Below are 24,384 nucleotides of genomic sequence, written 5' to 3' on the forward strand. Positions count from 1 at the left end.
AAATAACGTGGCACGTTCGAAGCTTGCGCATGCGCAGTTTTGTCTTGGGTAAATAGTTACGGGCACGGACTAAGGTCTAGTGAAAATTTGTTGCTATGGTTTCGGATCTAACAGACAAGTATGCAAGTCTGGGATGACAGCCTTAGTAGCTAAAAATCCCTTAACCCGCTCATTCAATCAAAGTATGCAAGCGATATTTGTTTTTGTTTTTTGTGTGTGTACTGCGAAATATTCGTAAATGTGTAGGTGTTGATAATAAACTTTAATCGGGTTCAGATGATACATATTTACACATCGTTTTTTTTATTTCTAATTTTTGTTTTTCATTTTTATAGTTTTATACATTTAAGATAAAAACAAAAAAATATGTTGTATTTAAATATTATTCTTATAATTTATTATTAAAAAATATTGTTATTTTAAAATAAAAATGGCTGAGAATTTGTCCAATAATATAAACATGGAACTTTTTTATCGGACATTTTTTAATTGCAATTCATTGAATACTACTTTTGATAGTTCTCAATAAATGCAATTTATTCCCAATAAAAGCTCACAGTTCTCAAAAGAAGCACTGTATATTTTTTAATTTGTGTTATTTAATACATAGATTCATGTATTAGTTAAAGGTTTTTTTCATATATCTGGTATATTTACATATAAATAAACAAACCATCTTCTCTTACTAGGTATCTTTGTTTCTATAAAAAGTTATGCATAGCATCATCTTGATAATTCTTATTTCGATTTTAATTTATTTTAATTAAAGAATCTGATAAAATGAACATGAAAGGAATAAATGAAGGAATCCCTAAAATTTACTTATGTGAGAAATATAAAGTAAATGGATGTTATATCTTCCTTACTACCCATTTTGGAAATTAAATATCAAAACCTTTTATTGCATTGACATTTTCTGTAAAATATGAAAGTCATGTAATTCTATTTTTTATGATTTAGTTGTGGTGTAAATAATAAACTTATTTTTGGCTTTCTATATACACTAGAAAAAGATGAAATGATTGTGCTCCCTTCTTTTTCTTTTGAATAATTTATTTTTATAATTTTTCAGTTTTAAAATTTTATTAGTGAATAAAAATTTATAGCACATGATGTCAAGTTAAAATGTTCTACATTTTCTTTTACACAAGTTATTGGAATAAAGTTTCTTCAGATATTAGCATAATAATATAACCTTAAGGTACTGAATATATTTTAAGCTTATACCTTTCTGATTAGAAAAATAATTTTAAAATTTGATAAAAGGGTACTTGTCAATTTATAACGGTGACCAAAAAGCTTAGAGAAAAAAGTCGTCAATTTGGCGATTTCACTTGTCAAACTGTATAGCATGTGATTCAGATGTGATTTGATCTATACTTATACTCATATTTATTATATATATATGTACTTGAGTATATTTTTATAATTTGGCGAAGCGGTTTTTTTTGCACTTTTTGGTTGCAATTAAAAACGATAAGTTATGATAAAACTTACTTTTTGTGTTTAATTATATCTTTAAAATTTTAAGAATATTTTGTCCTTAAATGTTTGTATTACTACAAACTATCTGCTTTTGAGTTGAGCATGAAAAATGAAATCTCCACCATTCAAAAGGTAAAATAAAAATATTTGAAATAGAAGAAGAATATGCATGCAAATTAAAACTTTAAAAAATCATTTAGTATTTTGTAGTTTGTGCTTGGTTAGAAAATGAAAAAAGCATCACTCTTTATAAACTTCAACGTCACTCTAAACTGAAGTATTTAACACCTATAAATGATATCCCTTTCTATACAAGGAAAGATTAATCTGTTAGGGGATCTACATGTAAAATTTTTAGAGAACCCTTAAAATGCATCACATATTAAGTACTTGTACATTTCATTTTCTATATCATTACATGCTAGGATACTTTAATTGTGCATATTTTTAATCATTTTGACTATATTTTTATCAATAATAACTGAATTTTATAATTCCTTTTCTTATTTAATTCCTATAATCAGCTCTATATAAGTTCCTTTATAAATTCTGTTAATCTCTGTAGATGGAGAAATTTACATCTGAAAATTACATAAATAAACTTTTATGTAATTATCATCAAAGGAACGAAGGTATTATTTGAGGCATACTGAATGCATATTAGATTAGAAGTCCTACTTTTATGTTGCATTGAAAGTTTGAAAAAGGAGAACTTCTAGTTCAGGTATCATTCTTACCAATTCTATACTGTTCAATATATCTCTCCTGTAACAAAGTACAAGTCAGCAATATAATCTAACTAAATTTAAGGATTATCAATTATACATATATATATATGAATTGTTGTATTCCATGTTACCACAAAAAACATATTTGTGTCATTTAATTTTGTAATTTGTCAAGATTTATATTATAATAATTTTATTAAATGTTAGAAGTAGCCATTGCTTATTTTATTTATAAATGAAAATCAGTTTTATTCATAAAAAAATCTTTTCATATAGCTCTTTTTTTAATTGATTGATGAAAACACTTTTGATAAAGAGGCTTTTAGAGCTTTATCAAACTGAGTAAATTGTTTCAATAATCAGTAGATTACTGTTTGATTTTAATTTCAAAAAGAAATGTAGAAGAAATTGGAAATTTTAGAAATTTATTTTAAGAATGTGTTTTTAAAATATTAAATTGTTTAAAATATATTTTCATCAAACTTTTATCAAGTGCTTGTATTGTAAAAAACAAAACAACAACAACAACAAAAATTTTTGTTAGTGTAAGATAATGTTGGCAGATATTAATGGGAGCATCATTTCATAATAGCATTTGAAGTACACTGTTATGGCTTCAGTATCTTATTTTTACTTATTCACTCAAATCGGTAAATTGATTTATTTTTATGTGAAAATATTTTTATCTTTACTTCTGGGAAAGTGAATATTTGTGAACTTTTCACCTTGCATATGCAGTATGAATATTTGGTGGTCAGATCTTGAACTTATAATCTTCTTATTTAAAAGCTGTTACTTTGAAAACTGATACTTGCTATCACAACATTTGGATCTTATTGTCAAAGAAAGAAAATTTATTCTACATGGAGGGATTTGATAGAAGAAAATTGCAACAATGAAAAAAAAGTTTCATCTGAAAATCAGTTAAAAAAAGGTTCAGTGAAATCAGTTCAGCGAAGAAGTGAAAATCAGAAAAAGTTCATGTGAAAATGTTTTCATGTGTTCACCTAAATTTAGAGAAATATTTTAGGCCTAATAAAACAAAACAGTTGATTATTAAACTTTTTCTTGCTTCTTCTATTTTTTTCAATATTATTTATTGCATAATGGTTAAGATTTTAGACAAAGAATTTTCTGTAATTGATGTAAAAAAATATCTCTATTTTTGATGCAATAGTTATTTAAATATTTTACTTCAATATATTTTTTTCTTCATTAAAATTTAAACTATGGATCTCCCACAAATGTGACTGCTATTCTAGGAAAACTTCTGCATAATTATGCTAGTTTGAATTTTAGATTAGTAAAATATAATTTTTTTAAATCTCTGTTAAAAGTAATTTTATTTTTTACTTATTTGAGTAGAGTTATAGAATTTTCTGTCATAAAAATTATGAACAGTTACAATAAATATTTTGTGGGCACAGGTAGTGATCGTTGTAAGGCCACCTTTTAACTAGTCACCTAGTAACTGATCAATTTAGTTTCAAAAAATTATTATTAATCTACATTTAAATAATTTATTTTATTCTGATAACTTTTTGAAAATATGTATGTTTTTAGTCATTTATTTCTTAAGATATATATCATGGTAAAAATGATTAAAGTAGTGAAATTTTTGAAAAAAAAATCACAGTTGTTTATTAATAGTCTCCTTACTTAACAAAAAAAAAACATTTAATGATGATAAGGAAATAATAAACTTCAAACAAATATAGCATTACAAAATGTTATTTTGCAGAATCTGTCAAATACAATATAACAGAATAAGTTGAATGAATAATTAATATTGTAATATATATAAATAAATAATTTATTATATTTTGATTTATTTAATGAGCATTTTAATAATTCAATGCATTGTAATCTTATTATTTTATAACTGTTAAAATTTGCATTTTTTAAAATTTATCAATGTTATAAATAGGTTAATAACCATTTTAAATCAATCTATCAGCAGGCTTAATTAATCCAGCAGTTACCTAGTCAGAAATTCACTGCTAATTATGGATCAATATTCTGTCATTGGAAGAATTGATGAAGGAGCACATGGCATTGTGTTAAAAGCCAAACATAAAGCTACAGATGCCATTGTTGCTTTAAAAAAGATTCCATTAAAAAATCTAGATGAAGGAATTCCATGTGTAACCTTAAGGTCTGTATTAAATTATTTTCCTTTCTGATTATAGTATGTTTATAACTATATGTTTATGTTTATATGTATGTATGTTTATATGTTGACTTTTTCATTAAAAAAAAGAATAATCTCAAAAAAGTTTCAAGTGGATTTTTTTTCTATCTTAATAAATATGTTTTTGCATGCTTATGTTGCATGCATTATGCTCTAATTGCATGTATTATTTTTTTCCCCTAAAGGAATTCATTTAGCTACTGCTGTTGTTTTAAATTATGTAATATTTAATTTAGCTAAAATAATTACATTACTTGTATGCCATTGATGAATTTTCGGCTTTACAACAAAACATTTGCAAACTTAGGCTTAACCATAAGTCATTGTTGAATATAGTCAATAGCCTAAAATGCATCTTTTGCAGTTTCTTGATTAACTATTCCTTGAGTAAACATTAAATCTTTGGCACTTTTCTTTTGCAATTATTTGTTATCATGTGATTAGTATGTAAATACCCAAATTAAAGTATATGATGCTACAAGAATTTTTTTTTTTTAATTTTAATTGGAAAATGCTGTTATGTAGCTATTTGAATTTTTTTTCATTCTGTTTCTCTTTCAGCATTTATTTTTCATTTATATATTTTAAAAAGCAAAAACAATTAATTTTTTAAAATTGGAAGATCATTGTCTCTAAAATACTGAAACATTTTTATTCTTTATATTGTATGACAATTGTTTCAAATTCTATTTGTTTTTTGTTTTTTTTAATCTACTACAATGCTATTTGGAAATAACAGTACATCTCTCTTTTTTTTTTTTTTCGTTATCTTTTATATTAAGACAAAATAAAAACTATATTCAATGAATATTGCATTTTAATTTTTAAAAATCTTTTTATTCTTTCCAGAGAAATAAAAGCTTTGCAACAAATGAACAATGAAAATGTAAGTAATCTTTAACTAACAGGAATAAAATTTGAGTTGATTTTTGTTAGAAATAACGTTTTTTTCAGGTTTTTGTGAAATATTATATTAAAAGACAATTAGCTTAAAAAATGCATGGTTTAAGTTCTTTTCTCATTTAATAAATCTCCTTACATCTAACGTTATGTTCTTCTCACATCTAAATAAATTTTCCTGTTTTCAGTTTTCTTACAAGGAGATGAGACAATGCATGTCCCCTCACTCCACCCCCAAGGTTCTTACATATTCTCTTTGTCCTCAACTTGTATCATTTTCTATTTTTTCTTATTAACTTCAGGAATATCAAATTGGTTCCTTTAAATGATTAGAATATACGAATTGTATATAACAATTATACTGCTATCAACATTCAAATCTGATACTCTTTTGTAGTATTTTGGTAGAAGACATCTTCCTTGAAAAGCTTCAAGATAATGTTGAGCATCAAGACTGTATTTTTTTTGTTGTTGTTGTTTGTTTCTTTCTATAGGAATCTATCCTTAGAAGGAAAGGAGTTTATTGTTAATATATGCAAGTCCAATTATTCAGTTCCTGACAGAGGATACTAAGTTCAACAAAAAGCATTACTGAAAAATTTCTCCAGTTGTAAATTATCCCACTAAGACAAGTTATATGAACATTCCTTGAATATACTATACCCAACTATACTATATGAATTAGAACATACCTTAAGGAAATAAGGAACAAGTTTTCAAAAGTTAATGATAAACAAAAGATACATTTGGCTGTTCTGAGAGCGTGCATTAAATTGGTTACAAAAAAAAAAAAAAAAAAAAAAAAAAAAAAAAATGAACAAATGGAAATTAATAACTTGGTTTTGTGGGAGCTGTGCAATAACAAAATGCAGTTATATTATTATTTCAGATATTCTGCTGAAAATAAATTTAAATGTAACTTTTTAAAAAGTTGAATATATTATAAAAGAATTAATTTTTTAGAAAATACTTTTTTATTTTATTGTGCTATAATATGTATATAATATTTTCTCTGTATGCATATTCATTTTAAAATTCTAATGGATGGCAATTTATATGAAATATATTGAAAAAAAAACTTATATAATACAGTACACTCCCGATTATCCGCGGAATTGGGTGGCGCGGTCGCCGCGGATAACAAAAATCGCGGATAATCCGAAAAAGCTAAAAACGGGTATAGCAAAAAAGAAAACAGTCATTCCAACTTTGAAAAATCGTTTTATGTTCAATAAAACGTAAAATAAACAGCAGGAAATGTTTAACTAACGCTTAATATTTTAGTATATCACTCAAATCTAACCTAAAATGCATTTTGTTAATGAAAACAGAAAAGTACTTTGTATTTACGAGAGGCGTCAAGGATACACAGAAAAATTAATACATATGTACTGTTTTAATACTGTAATGTATTATGTAATTACAAAAGCATAACTGTAAAACTGCACCTTTTTAAAAAAATCAAACAAAAAAAAAACTTTGTGCTGCAGGCGCGGATAACCCGCCCGCGGATAATCGAGAGTCTACTGTAATCTAATTTGTAACATTCAGTCAAAACAAAAAGTTACTGATTCACAAATTCAAGTACTACACCATATTGGCAGCAGTGCTTTTAGGGGTAATGAGATATTTTTATCCAAATTTTTTTAATTTTAGTAAACAATTAAAAAAAATTACATTTTTGATGGCTAAGTTTGTTTAAAATGATTTAGAAAATCCTTTTCTTACTCTGCAAATAAAAAAGAATTTCATCATTTAAGATTGCATGAATTTAAAATTATTTTTTAAACTTCTAATTAATTTTTAGTTGTACTGTATTTTTTAATATAAAAAATTCACATGTCCATTAAAATAATTTAGCAATAAAATTTTGTAATAATTTTGCAATAGAACAAATTTATAAAAAATATCTTTAAAAAAATTAGACAGGTCACTTCTTCTTCCCCACCCCCACCCTGCTATTTAATGGTTCTAAAAAGAAAAACCTTTTGTTAGTCCCTTAGTGAGAAGAAATTAGTTATGGCTCAAATTCTGGGAAATAAATTTAAAAAGGATGCATTTATTAATTAAAATGTTATTTAATTAACAAAGGTTTTTGTAAAATTGTAATGTACTGTAATCTTTTAACTCCAGACGATTTTCTGAAACTGTTTTGCTCTACAAATCTTGCACAGCCAGAGCTAAAACAATATTACAAAAGTTTTAGCCAAAAAAACAATTTTTGTGTCATTCTTTTTTTAATAGCAAATTAAATATAGTTTCTATCTGCTAATGTTTTGCTTTTTTTTTTGAATTTTAAAAAATTCATGTACTTTGTTGCTTTTTTTAATTAACTTTGAGTATTAAATAAGAGTAAATATTTTCATTGAATCTTTCTTTGTTATTCGATAATTATTTAATGATAAAAAAACCTGATTTTGTAGTGTTTTGTGTCGTCTGCCTGTAATTAAACACTTCAGAGGTGCTTTTTTTATTATTATTATTCTGTATTTGAAAATTTTCTTCAAATTAGAATCTTTTAGCTAATTATAAATAAAATTCAGAAGTATCACTAAAAAAATATTGAGATATAATTCATCTCATCCCTATGAAACACTAACTCTGCTACTTGAATTTCAAACTTTGATCCTTCATAAATTCAATATAATTTCATCAGCTTACCATAACTCTTATTTCAAGATAGAGGTGTTCTCATTTTTTTTTTTAAATTTTTTTTAGCCTCTAAAATATTTAATGCTTATGGTGTTTGATTGTGTTAAAAATTCTCTTTACAAAAAAAAAAAAAAAAAAAAAAAAAGACAAAGAATCAGAGATTATATCAGTGTCATTTTAATATAAGTGCTGGAATTTAATATTCTTTCTATGCTATCACTATCATATCTTGTTTCATATAGACCCTGTTGCTTTTTTTAACCTTTACTTTTTACAAATTTTTATGAGTTTTCTCTTGTTAAGTAAATATTCCCTGCTTTTCTACTAGAAAAGTATTCTTTGAAAAATTCTGAGGGGAGAGTGTATTGTGCAGATGGTCTTTTTTATTTATCTACTTAAGATATATTTCAGATTTTGCATTAGACTTTTAGAAATATTTATTTTATTATTGTTTATGTTTCATTTTTAGGAATATAAAGAGCATCTTAAAAGTTAACATATAAAAAATTTTTTCTTCCATTTCTTAGATTGTTAAATTTTATGATGTGTTTTCTTATGGAGCTGGTGTTGTACTAGTATTTGAGTATATGCCCACAGATCTTTCCATTCTTTTACGAGATACTGAAAATCCATTGACAGACTCTCAAATCAAGGCTTATCTTATAATGCTTTTAAAAGGAGTATCTTATTGCCATAATTTAGGCATAATGCATAGAGTAAGTATATGATTTTAATCACATTTGAATTAATTTCACTGTTTCTACTTTTAATTGTTCTGAAGAATTTGGTGCTGCTATTAAGATGGGAAACTTTTTTTTTATATTTAGAGTTTTCATATATTTATTAAAATGATGTAAAGAATAAAATTTCTCTTTGTTGATTGGAAAACAAGCATTTAAAAAAATTAAAACCTTCATAACTTTCTCCTGTAAAAAAAATGAAAACTATGGAAACTTTTATTCAATGATTTTGTAAAATATATATGTGGTATAATATTTTTTTGTTCAATTGCTCTACTCTTAAGATGATAAATTTGAGGGTCAGTTTATTTTCCATCATCTTGAATAACTTCTATTAAGATATATGGCAGCACATTAATTGATTAATATTAATTATAGATCAGAATAAAAAATCTAGATATTTTGAAGAGGAAATTATTACTGCATTGTAATTAATAATGTTAAGCATAAAATGAGTCAATATTGAAATTTTTTTGAAGATGAATGCTGCTAAGTTCCGTTATTCAAATGACATGTAGTTCATATAAATATTCATTAAACTTTGAAAAGGGCTCATATTTTTTAATTTAAAGAACCAAGTCATACTAGCATTGATTTATTATATTTTCCAAGATTAATAAATTTTCAGTTTAAGAAAATTTGCACAATATACATACTGAAAACGTTTTTATTAAAATTATATCCTAATTTTTGGATATTAGTGTGTTAACCACTTGCTATTTAATTGCCAAGGGATGTTCATGACATACATTTAAACCAAAAATTCATTAATGGTACATGGTTAGGGTATAAGTATAAATTTTTGCTTAATATTTCTGATTTTTAGATGATTTTGCATAGCATGACAACATATTTCTTTGTTTCTCAATATGTCAAATATCTGAACTTTTATTAACATATTGTACAACAAATTTAGCAATTCAAATGGGTTAAGATTTTATAGATGTTGATTAAGTTGTTAAGTTTTAAATTGTTAGATTCTTCTCCAGATTTATTTATTACTATTTATTGCTATATTTTCAAGAATAGGGCAGATACAAAATGTTTCACGATGTTTTTTATAATCCCTCTATGTTTCTAATATGCTTGATTATTAAAAAAATTGTTTTAAAGCCACTGAAAGTAGTAAAACTTCAATATCAGCAACACATATAAACAACGATCATGAAATCATGAGTGTCTATGTTTATAACATGCTGATTTTACTGTATACTATATTGATACTACTGTAATCAAATTTTTTTTATAATGAAATTAACTTAGTCATTATCTTGTATACATTTTTTTGTGTATAAATATAGAAGAATATATATATTGCATATATTCTTTTATATATTTTATACTCTGCTATAAAGAACTTTTTTTATATTTTATAGATATATTTTTTATTTTAAATTATATTTTTATAATGTTAATTATCTCTAAGAAGTGAAGAAATGGCAATTAAATTATAAGTTGTTTTCCTTTTGTTACATTCTGTTTAAATAACTATTATTAAATTAATGATATGACCAGCTTCTTTCAATCTAAGACAGCTAATATTTGTAAAATTTGAATGTGTGGTCTTTAAATATTTTATAAATTTTTAAAATATTTTAATAATTTAATGTACTACAATAGATTTTATAAATATTATAAATTTGCAGATAGTTTATCATTTAATTTCTTTTTATGTAGGATCTGAAGCCAGCTAATTTATTAATTTCATCTAGTGGTCATTTGAAAATTGCTGATTTTGGTCAAGCAGATTTATGTGGGAAAGAGCGTCAAAGCTATAGCCATCAAGTAGCTACTCGGTGACTTTTTCATAATTTATTTTTCTAAAATATAGTATATTGTTATTGGTATTTCTATTTTTATCCTTATGATACTGTAATAAAATTAAATTTAGAATTTTGTGATGTGTTTTAAGATATAAAAGATGATTTCTAATCTTAAAATCATGCTGCCATCTTAAGATGGTAGGACATGATTTTAAATGGTAGGACTGGGAAAATGCCAGATATTTCACTCATTATTGTAATTATACATGCATACAGATGTTCCTATCGATGCTTCTTTCTGTCATAGAACTCCAACTTAAACATTTTCCAAAAGCCCTACTCTTTATAAATATGCTGTTTTTTTACAATTTTAAACTATACTTGTGAATTTTAAAAATATTATTTCTCTTTTTGTACAATGCATATAATTATAAAATTCAAAATATCCCAATTAAAAGAACTGTATATGCAAATTTAAAAACTATATATATTTTTTAATATTTAGCAATCTTATATTTTCAATTAACTAAACCTTACTGAGTAGTTAAGAATTGTTTTTCGTTTACTATTTTATTATTATTATTAATGAAAGATGACTTTCTCATTGAAAATAACGATTTTATTGAATAATATGTTGACTATTTTGTTCGATTATATGATTGTTTATCAGTTTGGAAACAAACAATGCTGCCAAATATGTTTACTTCTTTGTAAACATATTTGGCAGCATTATTTTGGGTCTTTTGGGCAGCATTAAGCCTTTTATCATCAATTAAATTATTAAGTCATATATTTAATATCAAATACTGCATTTTCTCAGTTTACATAAAAGTTTGGTTTTAAAAAATTTATTCCAAAATATTTTTTTTTTTCTCTGGAAAACAATTTCTCTGATTAGTTGATTTATAACAAGAATTAGAAAGAAAAAATGATTTAGTATTGTTTTATAATCATAAAATGTTTCTGTCATTCAAATATTGCTGATGGTTTAGAAATAAGGCCGGGAAAGACAGTTTAGGAGAAAAAGGAGAATATAAAAAAAGAAGAAAAATATATGAGAAAATTCCAATTTCCAATGACTAGCTGCTTTTGGCAACTAGTTAGTTCATTGAAATTGATAATTTCTAAAAATTTCAATCAAATATTTTGTGTAATTTAATCTCAGTGGACTCTCAGCAAAATATTTTTAAGCTTCAAATTTGAGATAGGTAAATGCAATAAGAGAAATCTTACACCATTCTGTTCCTTGTGTTATGCATTTATGCTTATATTCTTATGCATCCAATTATATCATTTATAAAAGCAGTAATGTTCAAAATGGATACATTTTTAAAAATTCTCACTCCTGCTTGATTTTTAAGTTGAATAAAATTTATTAATACAATATTAATTTCTTTATTTTTTTATTATTATTATTATTATTAAAAGTATGCCTAATACTGGAACCTATTCAACATGAAAAAAAATAAATGGAATCTTCTTATTTTGGTCATCAAAAATTGAAAAAAGCTAGGATGAAATATTAGTAACAATAATGTAAATGATTTAAGTTTCACTTTAACAATGAAATATATTATAGTAAAATATGCTTAAAATAAATTTTAAAAATTGATTAAAAATAAATATAGCATATAATAATACATATGGGAAAAAAATTGGTAACTTTGGAAATATATATATATATATATATATATATATATATATATATATGTAATGATGTTTTTAATTTCAATTTAATTAATTTCCAAGATTTTATCTTAATTTAGCCCATAGTAAGTTCATTCTCTTATTTTGTGATCCAATTCCATTGTCTCTACTTAATTAATTCAAGAGAAGCTTTGTTAAATTGTTGAATCAGCTAAAATCTAACTTTCCCACACTGCACGTGAAGAGACAAAATACCGCTAATGAGGCAAATTCTTTTTTAATATCTCCCTGTGTTTTCCCTGCCTTCTCCGCGCGTGTAACGAAAATCCCTATCGAAATCTCGTAATATATTAGTACTATGAAGAAATGTTTTCCCTATCAAAATCATAGGTTATATAAGACAAGGGATAAAATGTCCAAGAGCTTTTTCCTCATTCCTTTTCTGTGTGCTCATCGCTTGTAGATATGCCTGCTTTTTCAAAATGAAATAAAACGACGTCACAAAATTAAAAATATCTAAGCATTCTGCTTCACATAAAGTAATGTTACACACACACACACATATATATATATATATATATATATATATATATATATATATATATATATATATATATATATATATATAATATTTATGGAGGCTACTATAATGGAAAATGCTAAAGTTTTATTATTCATCTGTATTGTGAATTACACTTAAAATAAGTTTTAAAAGTTGACTGAATAAAAAATAATGTTTTGAATTTTAAAATAATGGAGAAATTATTTTTGTACTATAATATTTTTGGAAGCTATCATGGAAAAATGCAAAAATTTCTCTTAAATTTTAATTAATTAAACTTTTAAAAAAATGCTTTGATGTGCATATTTTTGCCATCCAAATATATGTACCTGAATTTAGTAGCTGTAGATGAAACGTTTTGGCTAATCAAGCACCAACATTCAGATACATTCATCTTTATAAGTAGTACAAATTAGATATGAGCTTATTGAGGCTTTTCAATCTGGAGAAGGAGGATTTACTTTTTTTTCCATTTGTAAATTCGTTTAATTTGTACTCTAAATATTTCCAAATTAAAATTCTGACTTTCTTGAGCTACAATTATGGGCATCTGAAAGCATTTATTGGACTTGAGATTTCATTAAACAATTATGGATTTTCTCAATCAATTGTAATAAAAAATGTGGTTACTACATAATTTTCATCTTTCATTTCATGCAATAATCTTAGTCTCAGTTAAGGAAATTTTGCAAAACTTATAGGGATAAAAAATATTTTTAAATTTCTGAAATGATTATAGGAAGTGCTGAATTTCAATGGTTTTAATGAATAAGCTGTCACTGGTTGTATAATTTTATGCTGTTTTACTAATTTAAACAGCAAACTAACTTAAATATAATTTAGAGTGCAAGGAGCAATACTTTGTAAAAAAGAAATAATCTAAGATTTTATTTTTATGATTGCTAATACGGTGATGTTTTTTTTAAAATAAACAATAGTATTTGAAATTATATTTACAGTAACAACAAATTAATAATTTTTTTTCATACATTTTTATGTACATGCTCACTTTTTGGTATATGTAAAAGCATTTATTTATTTTAATTATGTTAACTGTAATGAATTAAATATAGAGTTAATATTAAAAACAGAAATTTGTGTATTTCTGTCATAAATATGTTTCTTTTCAAATTTAATGTAATTGTTTTAAAATGTTTCTTATATGGAAAATGATAATTAATAATTCAACAGCATAAAATGTATAGTATATGTAGCATCCAATTTTTAATTCATTAAACTGTAATTTTTAAGAATTTCATTTAGTTTAATTTCAATAACAAATTTGAAATGTTTTTTAGATGGTACAGATCTCCTGAATTGTTATATGGATCTAGATCATATGATGAAGGAGTAGATTTATGGTAAGATTTTCAATATAAAGGTTTCTGAAACTTTTATGAAAATTCATTCTTTTACATTTTAGATTTATTCTTATGTTTTATATTTAAAACTTAATCCACTATATTGTAATATTAAAAAAAAAGAGACGTTAATTCGTTGCTACACAGAAAAATTTTTTTGAGTTGTAAAATAATTTAAAAAAAATTTTCTTTAATATCTAAGAATTGGTATTTGTTCTTTAAATGTTTATCCAATACTTACTAAACTACAAAGTGTACTTCTTAACTCGAAAAATAATGTGAAAAATTATTTCAGCTATAATCTTATTATGTGAATAGAATTTTTTTTTTTGATTAAAAAATTATCTGTTGAATAATTAGATGATAATTTATCCTATATTTTGTTAAATTGCAAAATAAAACATTTTTATTTTCTTCTTTCAGAAAAAAATGCCTGATTGTAAATCCATTTTAATCATTGTTTTTATTAAAAAAGGATGAAGATTTTTAATTTCCAAGTATTTTTATATTTCAACTTAAAAAGAGAAAGGTTTGCTGTATGTGCAATAAGCTTTTAAGATTTTGATTTTTTTCAGCAGCCAAAGATGTACTTTAATTGTCAAGAAAAGAAAGATTAATTTCAGGAATTTACCAAAAAATACATCTCATTGCCTCTCACATTAGAGAAAAAAAAATCAGTAACAGAAATTATATTTTTATATATGCATTATATGTTCATTTAATTTTATCCGTGAAACAGGTTATTTTGGGGGGAATGTTTTTAAAAAGTGATTATCTTTATTTAACCCTTACATTTTTTAAGCCAAAAATATCTTAATTCATACTTATTTCAGGAAATACTCTTTTGAAATTTCTACACTCTTCTTGTATCAAACTTCTATATTTATGCTTTGCAACCTCTTAGATATTCTTTGATCATATTTAATAAATATTCACTTTGAAAATTATATTGATGAAGGAAAAATTTGAAATTAAGTATGTATCCCAATGAATCAAGTTTTGAAAATTCTTTCTGCATTATTTACATTAATGATTCTCCAAACAAAAATTAGCCATACCTTAGCAGTAACTTGCAAACATTCAACTTTTATATAATCCTTTGTTCGGGCAATACAATAACATTGCATGGATTGGGAACCTTATCTATAGACTAGTATTATTTTTTCATTATTGCTCTTATTGAATCCTTTAATCAAAAGAGGTTTTTTTTGTTTAGTTGAAAAATAATAATTATTTTTGTGCTGTAGGTTTTTTTACATGCTTTTGTTAGCAATCAATTAGCATTTCCCCTTTTTTTAAGTTATGTTATTTTCATTTCTTAGTTATAATTTTTAAATTGTTCATTATGCTTTTCATAAATAACAGTACTACATAGCTATTTGTATACTTTTTATCATAGCTATTTATCAAAAGAGAGTAGTGGATATTATAAGTATTTATCAAAGAAGAGTAAAGAGGCTTTTATCTGTTATTTTGAAACCTCAAAATGTTTTGAGTGTTAAGCCTAATAATTAGCTCTTGTTTATTTGATGAAATAATAATTCAGTGATTTATGAATATCTTGTTAATTGTTTTTGCTAATTAATACTCATAGTTATTGATAAACTAATACTTAATTATATGGACAGTTCAAGCATAAATTTCATATTATTTTTTTTTCAAAGTTTTATTTTTATGATTTCATCTTATCTTTGACATAAATTCCAATGGCAGTTTTTTTTATCAATATACTATTTTAAACTGACAGTTTGTATACACATTTATATAAAGAATGTAAAATAAAGAATAGAATATTTGATTTATTGAAATATATGCTATTGATGTATCAGTCATATCGGTTCTAAAGTATGTTTTACATCATACTCAAAATTATTTTCTTTAAAATTTTATTGAGATTTTAGCTGCATTAATTTATTTAAATAAAAATATTATCTGCAAATTAAAATTCTTTTTTATTTTAATTTTTCCTTTATTAGTTTATCAGTTAAATTGAATTGCTAGATATTTAACATTTAAAATTTAAAAAAAATTATATAATATCTTGAATTTGCTGATTATTGAACTTGCAGTATAATTAAATATATTCAAAATTAAATGTCAATTATAAATTAAAAGAATATAAGTTATAATATAGTGAAATTGCTGTTAATACATGAAATTCACAAAATAATTCTAATTTTTAACAGTTTTAAAGTTTTTGATAATAATAGTACATTATTATGTTTTTATCTTTGTAAGAAATATTAAATTTTCCACAAAATTAATATATTTCACCTTAAAATAAGCTGCAAATCATGTAACTTGTTTCTTATTTTAATTGTTCATGTATTAGAGGGATTTCAACTGAGAAATTTTTATCTGTCCATTTCCTTTGATTTTAAAAATTAATAAGTTAGGCTTGTATAATATATATATATATGTTTACAAATTTATTGTAATGTTCTTTAAATAAGTATACTTATTAAATCACATTAAATATTTCTTATAGTGTTCTGAAACCAATATAATTGAATATATATTTTGCACTTATCTTTGTGTGTATAAAATTAGAAAAAATATTCAAATAAGCTATAGAAATTTATAGAAATCTTTTTAAAATGACTTCTTGAAATAAATAGATTTAAATTGTTTGAAGAATAATGTAATCAACTTAATTTATTATTGACACAAATATCAACTCATTTTTTTCATCAATTTAGATTTTTCGTTTTTTTAACAATATGCTTTTTTTTTTCCAGGGCTGTTGGATGTATATTTGGTGAAATGCTAAATAAGTTCCCCTTGTTTAGGGTTTGTACTGAAATAATTCTCAAATAAATTTCATAGCATTGATAAATATAATTCTGTTCAACCAATTGGTTGAACAGAACAGGTTAATTTAGTATGATTAACCTTTTCTATAAACAGTAAAGCATCATAATAAATTAATTTAAATGGTATCATGTCATGTGTTAATTTATCTTCAGCAAAATTTTATTTGAATATTCAAAATTCAAATGTTTTTTTAACTTTCTTGTATATAAAGTGTAAGTAAAAAGTTAATACTGAGAGGGGGAAAGTTTTTTAGTTGAAAGTTTTATAAAAAATTTCAACTTTGTGATTAGGATGAAATTAATGTTTGGACCTTCCCAAATCCAAAGATTTTTGAAATGAAGTGCAAACAAAATTCTATAAATGCTCTCTCTTTATATATCTTCATTCCACATCAAAATGCAATGAGTCGAAGCATGAAATATGGTATGAGAGCATTTTACTAAAATTTTACATCATTATCAGGTTTTAGATTGATCAATCAAAGTTTATCTGTAATTTTTTTTTAGTTCCTGTAATTTTTTTTGGTAAGTCAATCTTTTTGAAGCATATTGTTTATAAATTTTTCTATGCATGTAATTATATTATTATGATTTAAATTAATTTTTAATTATAACTTTTCTATAATTTTACTATTCTTTTCCTGATATTTACATATTCCATATGAAATTCGGTGTTCCTTCTCTATTTTTTTATTCCTCTTATTTTGAAGGGATATATTTAGATTCATCAAATGGGGAGTTTGAAAGGATTTCTGCTTCCTCCTTGTTCAGATAAAATTAATAAATTCGTAGTATGATGTGTATAATAAGCAATATAACAAACGAGAAGGCTCTCCCCGCAACTTTATCACATATTTTTTAATAAAGGTATTGCCCTTCCCAGCAAAGATCATTGACTCGAGGCAAGGCTGGGAATTCTAGTAGTGCTTAGATTTTTATTTTCAGAGTTTCATATTATGTTTCCTAATTTTTCGTCTTTTGCTTCCTAATATAGTAAAGAAAACAGTATATAAATCTTTGAGATATTTTTTTTTCTTCAACTAATTGGAACTAAAATTTAACACAGAATTGCAATTTTAGTAATTAAATTCCATCCAAATTTTGTAACCTGCATTGGTGCATTTTTTTAAATATTTTTTCCATTTGCATATATGCAAATGCGCGGTCTAATAAACGGTGAATTCGTTGACGGATTGGCTTCAAAGTTTGAAACAAATCTATCCTTTAGTTACTAAAAACGACGCACCAATTTTTATTTGCCTAGCTATACATTTTGCTGTTATCATCATCACTAGACTCGAACAGACAGACAAACTTTCTATTAATGTATTACATTTCAAATTTGATAGAAATCTCTAAACTTATTGTAAAGATCGCATACCACGTTTCATTCATCTAGAGAAAAGCTTTTTTTTTTTTTAGTTACCATGCTCACAGATATATATATATATATATATATGATGCAGGCACTTCACTGTACTTAATTCCAAAAATTTGTTTTTCGGACTCAGAGAAGACAAGGTGCATCAAAATCTTGAGTTTTAATTTTTTAACAGTTGCAATATTTTTCTTTGTATATTTCATATTTGAGAAAGTAAAAAGTACTTTTATTAACTTATCTTATATTTAAATGTCACTAAAAAATATTTTTAAATGATTTTCCAGAAAGAATACAGGCGTTTCTTTCCTTATTCCAATTAAACTATTATAGAACAATTATCTGGATTAATTGAGATTCAATTCTCTGATGTGGAAGAAGTGAAGGACTTATACATAATGAGCTAATTTAATTACTACAAAAAAGAAATACTGTTCACATATTATATGCTTAAAAATTGTGTTAAAAATAACTTTTCTTGAGTACATGAGTGAAAGTTTAGCTATTCATTATCTTGAATTGTTTCTACTATAAAATTTTTTTTTCTAGATTTTTCTTTCTTTCTTTCTTTTTTTTAAAGTACTTTGAGTAACTAGAATTTAAGTAATTGAATTCTACTGTATGCATAGATAAGTGTATCCTCTATTATTTTCTTGAAAAAAACGAAAACGAAATTTCTCAAATAAAACAATTTTTAAGGAATATTTTTCTTCTATGTTTCCAAAAATTAATATATAATTTCCTTTTCATAAGACCTCTTAAAGCTGAAAATTTGAAACTAAATTTAAAATGTGAAGTTAAATTATAGTAATAATCTAAAAATTTGGTTTCATCACTTTTGTGTCTAATGATGGTATTTTTTCTTTCTCTATGATTATTTGAAAGATTATACAATATTTTTATCAAGAAAATTAACTTAAAATAAGAATTCCGAAATTTGACATAACTGCTTTTTAGCGCAATAGTTACACATGAAAATTAGGCTATTTATTGTAAATTGCAGGTGGTAGATTGCATAATTAAATGAAATTAATTAATTATATTAATTTCCAACACTGTTGATTAAATAATTTTTCCATTCTAACCATCAAAATTTGGTAGAATATTGTTGAGAATTGTTAATAAAAGTTAGAGATATTTTGTTATTCAAAGCATTCATACATTATTTATTGATTTATTTTTTATGGATCTGTAACTTTTAAATATTTTAGGGAGAAAATGATATAGAACAATTGTGCTTAGTTCTTCAGACACTAGGCACTCCTTCTGAAGAAGTTTGGCCTGTAAGTAGAAATATTCTAATATATATATATACACACACACACATAAGAAACACTTATTGTTCATCTAAAAAACAGAGCTCAGTTCACTGACCATAGCGCTTCGAATAAGTGGGTATGAAAATTATTGTTGTGCATATATATAATTTGTTGGTCTTATTCTCCATTAATCTTTCAAGTTTAAAATTGCATTCGCAATTAGTTTTATGACCTCCTTTGAATAATAATTTATCTTATATAAGAGATAATGATTTGTATAAAATGTGAAGGCAAGTGCTTTATTTGCTACCATTATAAAAAAAAAAAATATTATTAGAACCAAGTGCAGTAGCATAGTAATTGAAATGGGGCAAGGTGATTCAAAGTTGCCCTGATCAGTTGTTTTATTGGATATTAAGAAGTTGAAATATTGATAGGCTTATACAAATGTCCAGTTTGAGGAGGTTAAAAAAAATAAATATTTGGATGCATTTTATCCTACTAAAGCACTGATGATGACTGGAGGGAAAATAATAAATAAAAAGACAGAATAGAGCCTGCACTAACACAACTTCCCTTTCTAATCATTGACCAGCGAAGCAGTTTAGACTCTGAGAAGGAAAAATAAGGAAGCTGAGAGAAAAGGTGGGTTATTTCTAATTTGTGATCATGAATTGCAAATTTTGTCTCATGTTCAATGTGAAAGAAAAAAATATCACTTTAACATCTTTACTGCAATCTATGAGAATCCAAATTAGCTAAGCACAAAAAGTTAGCCTGTAGAAATATCCCTATGAAATTAAAACATTTTTTTAAATTTTAATACAAAATATCATTTAATATTTTCTAAACTAAATTATATTCGAACATATCAGCTATTAATATTAAGGCCATATTCAGCACCTGTATTGCTGAGTACCTTACATAAATTTCCTTCTGTAATTAAATTGATAATAAGGGGGAAATATATGGTTGATTGTAGGCAGTTTTGTTAAATTTTCAGAATAAGAACCAATGCAACTAATTTTTCCCTTGTATTAAAATTTTGTGGAAGAATAAGAGATTGTGTATTCATATTCAAATTAAGCTGTTTAAATTATTAATAAGCAATTAGATTAGAATGTCATTTTTGAACTCTGAGAATGGAAAAGATAATAATTATCAAAGAGACTGAAGACTTTTTTTGAATTGCTGGTGTGTTTTGCTGATCTACAATTTTGACATGCTGCCAGTAAATATATTGTTATAGAAATTGGTAAAAAAAATCATGGTAATGAGCATTTAGAATCTGCTAACAATTAATTGTTTTACTGCATACTTTTTATATACAAAAGATCTTTGAGAAATCAAATAATAGGAGTCTGTTATGATTGAAAAACTCTTACTCAATGTAGTTATTTTCATTAAAGTTTGGTCAGATGTATCATTTGTTATTGCTGGGTAAATTATTATAAATTCTTTAATTCTTTACAAAGTACTAAAATAAGATAAACTACAGAATCAATTAGCCATATGTTAAAACTGGGCACAATGATTTCGCTTCTGAATGATGCAACATGTTTTTATATTAGAATTTTATTTCACAAAGTAACAATTACTTGTATTTTGTGCTGAATTCTGTGCAAATGTATCGAGTATTCTTAAAAATAATATCATACTCATCAATGATCTGTTAGATGAATGTAATTATTGCCGTCATTAATATAAGTCATTATTGCCTTTGTTCTCTTAATGGGAATTAACTCCAATTATACTGAAATGTAAAAATTAATTACTTAAACACTAACCTATGTTTTTCACAAAACTTGTACTTTTGTTAAAATTCTGAATATATGAAACTGCAATTTAAAAAAATCATAAAAAAATACAAATATATGTATATATATAATCTGTAATTCTCCCATCAAATCATGATGACTTTTTGGTAAATTCTCAGTTTTGCAATCAATATTGAAAGTTCAAGACTATTAATTTATTGTGTATAGGGCTTAATGTGCATTAAATCTCCTTTGAGAGTCAAATGTCCTGACATTCTTGTTGTGTAGAAGCCTAGGCATTGGAGTTATTTAAAAGAAGTTTAATTTTATTGTTTTCCTAAATTATAGCTCCTTAATTATACAGCAATTATAATCTTGATTTATATTTATAGTTATTTAATCTATTTCTTATTTGATATTATTACTTAAGGAAATGACAGAACTGCCAGATTACAATAAAATCTCTTTTCCTGAATATAAAGCCGTTCCATGGGAAAAATTATTTCCTGACAGCACTGATGCTGCAAGAAAGCTTTTAAAAGAATTTTTGGTTTATCCATCTGATAAAAGAATCAAGGCTGAGCAGGTAATACTTCTTGAATGTGTTATTCTTATTTAGTTTTGTATTTACGTAGAGACAGCATCTTTAAATAGAACAAATATTTTTGTTACGTGAAAATTTTCAATTTGGTTGTAATATTTTTATTTGTTCTAATATAAAAATTTCTTTGGCAGTAAATATAAAATATTATAGATTTTTTTCCTTATTTAGTATTCTTTTAATATGTTTGCAAGATATTCACTGAAACTTGCCCTTTTTCAACTGTAAGATTATTAAAGTAATTGACTAATATTTGCAAGTTTAATTTTTCTTTAATTAAAATTATTTTAGCTAAAATAATTAAAACCATTTTTAAAAAATCAGAAGAATTAATTTAGTTTTTTTTTTTCCATCGAATGGTCACCAGTAAATGTAAGGAATAAAATGCAGTTGAAAAAAGAAATGTTACTTCAAAAAGTTTATAAGAAAAAACATTAAAAATTCTCATGAGATTCAGTTCCGAAAATGGTACGATTAACCATAAAGCACACAATTTATGATTAGTCATAAAGTTCTTTGTCTTAAAATAGAATTATATAGATAATTTTTAAAAAAAATTTGTAATATTTTTAATTAATTTTAATAATATTGTACTAATAAAGAAATGTAAATTAAAATTCAGTTATTAATAGTTTTAAAAATATTTAACTTGGTTTTCTTATGAGAAACAAATTTATTTTATTTCAGAACTAAAGTAATGAAATTTAATCAAAATCTAGGAAGAAAATGGAAAATGTTCGTTTCGTAACATTTACATATATACTCTATACAGTGCTTGCTTGTTTAGCTTTTAAATAATATAGAGGGGGAAAAACACCTTTTCCTCATTGATGAAATTTGTTTAATACAGATATAATTTTCAAGTTTATTATATTTTTAAAAATTTTTGAATACATCCTATATACCAAATGTTATTCATGTATCATTTTCATTTCTGCCGGAACAGAGCAACTTATACAAACTGATGCTGAATTTGAATCAAAATTTGATACATATCCACAGTTTCCCTACAAAAGATTCCATTCCGAATTTCTATATAACATATTGAACATATATAACTATCTAAATATGACAATGACTATCTAAATATGACAATAACAATAACAATATAACTATTTAAATATGTTTTGGAATGTAATATGTTAAATTTCTTTTATCTTATTTGCACATTAATAGATAGATACTTGTAAATAATATCAAAAATACAATTTTCAAGCTCAATACAATCTGTGAAATAAAAATTTATCAAAATCTAAGAGTTTAATTTTTTACTTTCTCATATATGTAGCTTAGACAGTATAGTAATTGTTTAAAAAAATTTGAACTTGAGCTTTTGATGAATCTCCACGTTTTAGACCTCCCTGAGTCTGCAGAACACATTCTTGGAAAATGTCCATCTGTCTGCCTGTGACTAAGATAACTCAAAAACGCTTTGAGCTAGACAATTGAAATTTGGCATGCGGTCTTTACACCAAACATGCAGATTTCTATCAAATTTTAAGTAAAATCTGTTCGGGGGAGAAGTTTATCTGTACTATGGCTCGAATATAAGTTAACACAATAATTAGAAATCGAGGAAAGCTAGTTGGATAAAATTCAGTACATAGATTTCACATCTATAGTATAGACGCCTGTCAGATTTTGAGTCAATTCCAATGACGGGTTGACTGTCTGTCAAATGTCTGTCTGTAATTCAAAACTGGAATGACTAAACTATATCATATATGGTATGGGATTTTGTGACTACAAGTGTAGTTTTGTGTCACATTTTTGTTCCAATCGTTGAGATAAATTGTGTCTAAAACATAAATTCGATTTCCGGATACTATTTACGCATGCCAAAGATTCATCGCCAAATAACTCGCCAAGGATAAGACATTAAATTCAGTAAAAATGTAAAATTCTCGCCAAAAGTTAATATTTCGTAACTATTTAACGTCAGTGCCATGTAAGGTGTTTTCTGACATAATTTGTTTGCAATTTTTTTAACAAAAAAATATATTAATTTATTAAGTAGTGTTGTGTTTGACAAAATCTCTTTGGTAAACATATGTGTGTTTTGAAATGTCCATTGTTTTAACAGTTTTCTTTCTTTCCAGGCTTTGCTTCATGAATATATTTTCGAGTACCCTGCTCCTTGTTGCGAATGTGATTTACCGAAACCAAATATTAATAAACATGGATTTTTACCAAACATTCCTTCACCAAAACTGAAAATATCTGACAATATTGACACCATTACGAACTGTTTAAAGACTGTGCATTTTAATTAATCTAATACGTAATGTTTAGAATAAAAAATTATTTTTTTACTGTATTATGCGGTTGACTCTTTATATTTTTATATTACGGAAATACTTCCTCTGTGGAATTATGAGCTTGGCATTTAAATTATGTGAAGATCAAGATAGAAAACAGATAATGAATATGAATATTCAGAATTTATATAGAGGAAAATATGCAATATAATATATATTCATGGTTGTAGTTTGTGCAGGCACAAACTGATTATAAGAGAGCTTTAAAATATTTCATTGTTCTGATTTA

General features: G+C 24.7%; 1 protein-coding gene across 3 annotated transcripts; it reads left to right on the forward strand.

Annotated features, from left to right (window-relative positions):
- Positions 1 to 43: 43 nt before the first annotated feature.
- LOC129957485 (cyclin-dependent kinase 20-like) lies at positions 44 to 24,154 on the forward strand. Of its 3 annotated transcripts, none has more exons than XM_056069808.1 (11): positions 49 to 182; positions 2,051 to 2,209; positions 4,171 to 4,368; positions 5,254 to 5,290; positions 8,484 to 8,672; positions 10,374 to 10,492; positions 13,967 to 14,029; positions 16,768 to 16,819; positions 19,432 to 19,503; positions 21,667 to 21,822; positions 23,937 to 24,154. In XM_056069808.1, the coding sequence occupies exons 3-11, from the start codon at positions 4,220 to 4,222 to the stop codon at positions 24,108 to 24,110; spliced, it is 1,011 nt and encodes a 336-aa protein (XP_055925783.1). In that variant the 5' UTR covers positions 49 to 182; positions 2,051 to 2,209; positions 4,171 to 4,219; the 3' UTR covers positions 24,111 to 24,154. The 3 variants fall into 3 exon arrangements, with proteins under 3 accessions (XP_055925784.1, XP_055925783.1, XP_055925786.1); XM_056069811.1 differs by having other exon boundaries at positions 4,174 to 4,368; XM_056069809.1 differs by lacking the exon at positions 2,051 to 2,209 and having other exon boundaries at positions 44 to 182.
- Positions 24,155 to 24,384: the final 230 nt, after the last annotated feature.

This window comes from Argiope bruennichi, chromosome 11 (assembly GCF_947563725.1).
Source record: "Argiope bruennichi chromosome 11, qqArgBrue1.1, whole genome shotgun sequence".
Lineage (NCBI taxonomy): Eukaryota > Metazoa > Arthropoda > Arachnida > Araneae > Araneidae > Argiope > Argiope bruennichi.

Excerpts from the sequence above, each read along its gene's own strand:
- LOC129957485 (XM_056069809.1), top strand. The coding sequence starts at position 4,220 with ATGGATCAATATTCTGTCATTGGAAGAATTGATGAAGGAGCACATGGC. Across the intron at positions 4,369-5,253 it reads ATTCCATGTGTAACCTTAAG|AGAAATAAAAGCTTTGCAAC; the intron begins GTCTGTATTAAA and ends TATTCTTTCCAG. Across the intron at positions 16,820-19,431 it reads ATAAGTTCCCCTTGTTTAGG|GGAGAAAATGATATAGAACA; the intron begins GTTTGTACTGAA and ends TAAATATTTTAG.